Here is a 6,384-nt window from a genome sequence, read left to right as displayed (position 1 = left end):
CCCAGGGTCAGAAACACGTCGATAAATTATCTACAGAGTATGGAGGTTAGTTAACGTAAGGCGTTCCCAGCGCTGTTTAAACTGTTCTTTTACCTTGGATGCCTGTAGGAGTTCAAAACTACATGTGTAGCCATGGGAAGTTTTGCTCTGAAGTGAGCTCGAGGACCTGAAGTCGCTACACCCTGCAGAGAGTCTCCTCTTACCCATGTTCATGAAGAGGGCAGTGAGATTCCTAATGCACACCGGCCGAGCAGAGGCCCAGTTGTTTGCTGCCTCCGTTCTCCACCCCCCGACGATCATGTCCCGTCCCTGCTACCCCCGTGCGGTTTGCTGTGAGCTAAACTGACTCCTGCCCAGCCCAGCCCAGCCCAGCCTGGTTGTTGTTACGGACTGGATTTCTGGCCCACACATTTCTACCAAAAAGAGTCAGGAAAATGGTCAGAAAAATCTGGGATACGGTTTGGTAAGGACAAGATCAAAGAACTATACTTAGGCAGGAATGGTCAACTGTACAATTACCAAAAAAAATGAAGCTTCAAACATGTAAAAAGCTACTGGAAAGCAGAAGAGAAGCACCTGTCCTCCATGCTTCTCACAGATGGAACTGATGCAACTGTGGTCAGGTTAGACACTGGAAAGTTCTCTGACTACAAGGCTAATGAACCTTGGCACAGGCCTTTTTATCTGAGAAACTCGCAGTGAAGGGAGACACCATCTCCAGGTTTGGGTAATCCCGCATTTTGACGGGTGGTGGATCCCAACAGTAGTTACCAGCAGAGAGGAGTAGTGGTCTCTGGGAACTGCTCTGAGCCATCCTGGGAAGAGCACTGAGAAAAATGAGCGTGTTGTCCGGTGTCTGTTTGCTCTCGAGGAATCTGTGCTCCTCCTGAAAACTGGTGAAGCTCCAAAGTTGAGAAAAATCACTTGAGTAGACCAACCTTTCCAGCTGTATTTGTACACAGGATGTTCAGTCTGTCTGATCTGATGTTGTGTTCATTTGCTTTGAAATGCGTGGTTGGTATAAAACCATTGAAAACCTGATCATTTTCTAACTGTTACCTGGGTTCTCTTGTCTGGTGGTTGTGATACATGAGGTTAGAAACAGTATTTTTATTAGGATGTACAAGTAGAACTAATTTAAATAGAGGATTACAGCACTACAGTGTTCTGTGACCTCAGAGTTAATCATAGTTTTCTTAGTTCATTGCAAAAGGAAAGAATCCAACATACGAACACGAATTGCTAATGCAGGGAGTTCGATCGTGAACTTCTTACATGTTTACTGTTATCCAAATACGAGCTGATAACTAATCCTCTGCAGTGTTTTTGGGACCAGTGCTTATCTTAGACTTTGTACTTTTTCCTGATCCCATGGAATGCCTGAAATGATTAGTAATCATTAATATCCAGGAAGAATTAAGCACTTTTGCGGGTTTTTAAATCTAGATTTATCAGACCACTTAACTTAAACAACACGTGGTGTATCTTTTAGCTTTAATAAAAAGTATAGCCGTTTAATTTGCTAGGTAGGAAACGGGAAGTGAGGGAGCATGTGCTTTAATAAGCCTGGCTGCTTCCACTGGGAGTCCACCTGAGCTGCTTCTACAGGTTTTTTCCAAAGTCCCAGGTTTGCTGATGTTCTGACCTATGATTCTGATTTACTTATTTAATATTTAATACAAGTTCTTTGAGAATCCTGATTTTATTCAGCTATGTTCTTCTTCAAAGTATGACTGCTCTCTGCGAGAAGTGAGCAGTTAATTATTAAGTACGCTGGACACATCTGTGAGATGATCCTTTTCTACAACGCTCACCTAAACAGACATCCCTGTTTCAGAGGGGAAAGCTGAGGCAAAGAGGGAAAAGGAAGTGTCGTGTAAACAGGAGGAACAGGAGCTGGAAGGCTGCTGGTAAGCTGCTGGGGGAGGTATGGCCGGCCACCTTCAGAGAGCACTTGCTGGTACCTGGCGTGGGGCTGCCAAGGCGACGGCGACCCGGGGCTGAGCTGTTGAGCGCTCGCAGCCCGCCTGCACTGGTATGGGCTCTCCTGGTGCTGCCAAGAAATACGAAGCCTTTGGCTGTGCCACGGGCCCGAAAGGAGCCCTAACCACCGGTCTCTGTGTCGGCAGGGGAAATCTCACCTGTTTTTCATTTTGGTTTGTCTGTTCACTAGTGCTGTGATGGAATTACTTCTCATCCACACCCCAGTGCAGCGTGGGGTGACCGTGCTGCCCACCACTCACTCACAGGACACAGCTAAATGCTGTAGTTCCCCATGCGAAGGGGTCGGAAAAGGAATTCAGAAGTCCAGACAGATGACAGCTGTAGCTCTTCCCTTGTCCACTGACGTAGTCGCTCCACCCTTGGTGAAGCCATGCTGTCTCCAATCTCCTCCCTGTCCTCCAAGAGCCTCAGCTCCTAGGAGGATCTGTTCCATGGCCCTCCCAGGCACAGAGGTTATGCTGACGGGTATCTCTGACCAGGCCAGGTTGCTCAAAGCCCCAGCCTGGCCTTGAATGTGCTCCATTGTCCCCCCCCCTCATGACCAGAGGCAGCTCCCTCAGCCTGCCCTTGGGTGCCGGGTGCCCCAGCCTCTCACCCTCTTGAAGGCCTTGGGCTGGGCCCATCCCCACACACATCCCTGTCTTTCCTGGCCTGGGGAGACCAGGAGGGGACAGAGGAGTCCCAGTGCAGCCAGCAAAGTACCAAATGGGAGGAGGAAAGCAGTTTTACTGTTATTTTCTTGTTTATTGTTTTGGGGTTTTTAAATTGTTTTCTGCCCAAGCTTGCAAAGAACTCCTCACGAAGCAGCTAGAAGGGACCTTCATGCTGAAGGCCAGCACTTCCTTGGGGCAGAACTGCAGTCCTCTGCTTCTCCAAAGGAACAGCTGGCCCTCTAACTTCTTTGCTGAGCTGTTGCTGCTCTTGGTGCACAGCAGCAGAGGGTCTGCCTTCATCGTCAGCCACCACCAGGCAACCTTCTTGTCCTCAGACTGAAGAAACCCCTCCTCCAGGTCCCTCGGTGGCCCTCTCGGGGACAACTCCTGTCCCCCCAGGGCAGCAGCCTGGCGGAAGCCAGGTCGTTGTAGACCCTTTTCATGGGGCTCAGAGCAAAGGAGATGATGGCACCCCTTCAGGAGGGGATGAGGATGGGAAAAAAGGGCTCACACCATCCGTGGCAATCAACAAAATAATTGTTGATGCTGGAGATGGGACAGGTGAGCCCGCAGGATGGGCGGGCATGGGGGCTGGGCCTCCCAACTAGTACCGGATACGGAGGCTAGGCCAATGGTAGGGCTCTGGCCAGGCGCTCCAGCGACACCGTGTTGATGGTGTTATGGAGGGGAGCCTTGGCACGATGTGGTGCCAGGGGAGCCATGCTGGAGGTGGATCCACTTCCATCGGGTCTTCGTGGTCTTCTGGTGGACCCACCTCCATGGGCTCCACACCATCAGCCACATAAGCAATGGCCATCGCTACCATCCAGCTGATGGTGTCCCCCCTTTGATGCTGCTTCCTCTTTCTGTGTCTCTCCTGCAGCCACCTCTAGTTCTTCCCATGCAGACATGGGCAGCCACTCGCCTTGCTGCTGTGGGACCCCTTCCTTCAATCATCCTTGGAAGCTGAGGGTCTCGAAGCTCAGCGAACTGTGGGCCAGGTTCCAGGGTCCCTGTATTTATGGGGCCTGGCACAAGCAGCAGAGGTAGCTCGTGACATCAGGAAGCCACTGTGATGAGGGTGTATGTGGCCCAATATGGTTGTTCTGGGAGCTGGAGGGACTGTGGCCTGAAAGATGGTGTCATGTGGGAGAAAGAAGAGGACCGGGGGTGCTAACTCTTCCTGGGGATCACTCCCCTGTGCTCTTCTGCTGCTCCTTACGCATAGGAACTGCCCTCCACCTCCCGCTGTATGTCTGGGCTCCAGCCCCCTCCTCACCCCATTCCTGGGTTCCACTGGACAAGAGGGTGGCAAGGGTGTTGCAGGAGGGTCCTCAGTGACCCCCTCACTGACCCAGCTCCCTGCAAGTGGCACGGTCCCCCACACCCAACAGTGGCTGGGAGGGGCGAAGCACCCAGACATCCTGCTGGCAGGACAGGGAGGCACAGCCGGCCTGCGCAAGGTCTCCCAGCACTCCACAGGAGGACTGCTGATTGCCAAGGGTAGTGCAGGCCCTTCTTCCCCCTCCCCGGCCCCTGGAGGCAGTGGGGTTGTTTTCCATCTCAGGTTGACCCTTGCTCTCTTCTCTACTGTTGAGGAGAAACCTTCTTACTGCCTTTTAATCCCCAGGGATATTTTTTAGTGCTCTAACACAGAGTATGGTCCAGTTCTTGCAGTCATCTGGGAGTTTCACCAAGATGTTTCACCACGGCTATGGCAGACACAAAGAACAACTCGTAAAGCTTTTTCCTAGAACACACCACAGATTAGGCGACTGGTCCTGCAGCATGGAATAAGCTGGGCAATAGGCAGTGGGTTGGGGTAGCATATGCATTTTGTAGATGCAGTGACAACAGTTTCCTGGGTGTACAGCAGCAATGACACGGTGAGGAGTCACGTCTGTGACTACGGTATGTTCAGCTGGTCGGTTAACATTCAGGTAAGGGAAGGAAGGCATGCTTTCTCCTCCAGCTTCCTGCTACTTTCATTAATATATGGATTTGGTTAGTTTTTGTAACTAGTAGCACACTAACTTCTGTCAGACGAGACATTGGGTTAACTCTGAAATGACAAAGGGCAAAACCAAGGACTGTTTGTTCAGAATCAGAAAGGAAAGAATCATAAATATGTGAACTCAATAATTGCTCCAAGATACCTGTCTCCAAAAAGCAAGGACAAAGCGCTGTTGGCAAGGCAGTGGTAAGCCATGGCAAGACTGCATGAAAGAGGACGTTGGCTTCCAGTTCAGTTATGCTGTGATGGATTGTTACAACAGGAATGAAATTGGTACAGGGAGATAAGCACAGAAAAGTCTTCATTGGGAACAAAACCCACACAAATGACAGTTTATGACCTCTACCTTCCCTGTCTAGATAACATCCATGCTTGTCCCTATCACTCAAGTCCCTTCTTGTTGCGCTTTCTCAGTGTGCCTGCTTCAGCTGAATCACTGTCTTTCTTCTTCTTCAGTGCTGCATTTTCATTTTCAGACTCCAGAGTAGACAGGTCCTCTTGGCTCGGCTCTTCCGCTTCGCTGCAGCTCTCAGAGTGGAATCCAGCATTCTCCGCTATGACAGCAGGATCATCGTCCTTGCAACAACAGCAGCACTCCTCAATGCTCTGGCTGTGATGAAGGTCCCTCTCCTCTTCCCTGATGCCAGTAACCTCAGCCTTTTTCGGTGTTAAATCATGACTGTCCCTTTCCATGGTGAGATCAGCCAGCAGGGTTTCATTGCACAGATGCTCCTCATCTTCCATGCCCTCCAATCTTTCCGCCAGCTCTTCTGCAGAGGGCTGGCTCAGGTCAGGATAATCTACAAGGATTGTGTCCTGTTTGCGCTTGTAGCAATCGGAATTATCATAGACAGGATAGGTCTCTTCTGGGTAACCTAGGAAGAAAGTGATATGCAGCCTGGAGTGTTATCAGCATTTAAAAATAGTACTAACTTCAGTGATGGATGCACAAGTTTGTTGGAACAGTTGTTTTTAGCACTGACAGGATAAGTGTCATCTATGTAATGTCATGTCTACGTCACAGGATTACATCCATAGCAATAATGTGCAAAACATGGCTTCTTGGGAGATGATGAGAAAACTCCACTTATTTTTAGGGAGCCAGGATATCAACCCTGACTTCCTGGAGTGGATACCTGAGTTTTGCTGAAAGCTATGGCTGCTAACAGATGAAAATTGCATGTCTTGTATCTTTAAATAGATCAATTTTTTGTTTGTTTCTGTCTACAGATTGACAGACTGGTGTTTTGACAACTTTTGCTCTAAACAGCATTATTTATTAAGTTCAAAAACCAGATATAGTCAATGACTTTGTACATTTCATTTTAGAAAATGCATCGTGAACTTAAGAAAACAGAGCTCAAGGCCACTGTTTCTGCTTTATGTTTGGATCATTTTTGAAAGCTTCTTAAAGAGCAAGGAATTAAGTCTGCACTGAAAATTCTGATAGTGAGCAGCTCAACTAGGATGTCTGGAAAACACATTTATGTACCAAGTAAACACCCAGGAGGGAAAGGACATTAAAATAAAGAATTTTTAAAAGACAGACTTGCTGGTGGTGACTTTTACAACATTGGAGCAAAAAAAGAATGATTAATCAAAAGTAAAAATTGTAAGTTAGCCAAAACATATTTATTGTGATTTCCAAGGGTTTTATGATTTTGTATGAAATCTAGACTAGCAAAGAAGGGAATCATAGAATCACTGGGTTGG

At 48.5% G+C, this 6,384-nt stretch overlaps 1 protein-coding gene across 1 annotated transcript; it reads right to left on the bottom strand.

Moving 5' to 3' along the window:
- Positions 1–5,052: 5,052 nt before the first annotated feature.
- On the bottom strand, positions 5,053–5,546 carry LOC104509506 (protein RIC-3-like; the record flags this gene model as incomplete). Its single annotated transcript, XM_010151473.1, has 1 exon — positions 5,053–5,546. A coding segment is annotated over one exon (494 nt), but the record flags the coding sequence as incomplete, so codon positions are not given.
- Between the last annotated feature and the right edge of the window lie 838 nt (positions 5,547–6,384).

The sequence above is a fragment of the Eurypyga helias genome, unplaced genomic scaffold, assembly GCF_000690775.1.
Source record: "Eurypyga helias isolate BGI_N326 unplaced genomic scaffold, ASM69077v1 scaffold19335, whole genome shotgun sequence".
NCBI classification, from domain to species: Eukaryota; Metazoa; Chordata; class Aves; order Eurypygiformes; family Eurypygidae; genus Eurypyga; species Eurypyga helias.
This window is presented reverse-complemented; position numbering and strand designations above follow the sequence as displayed.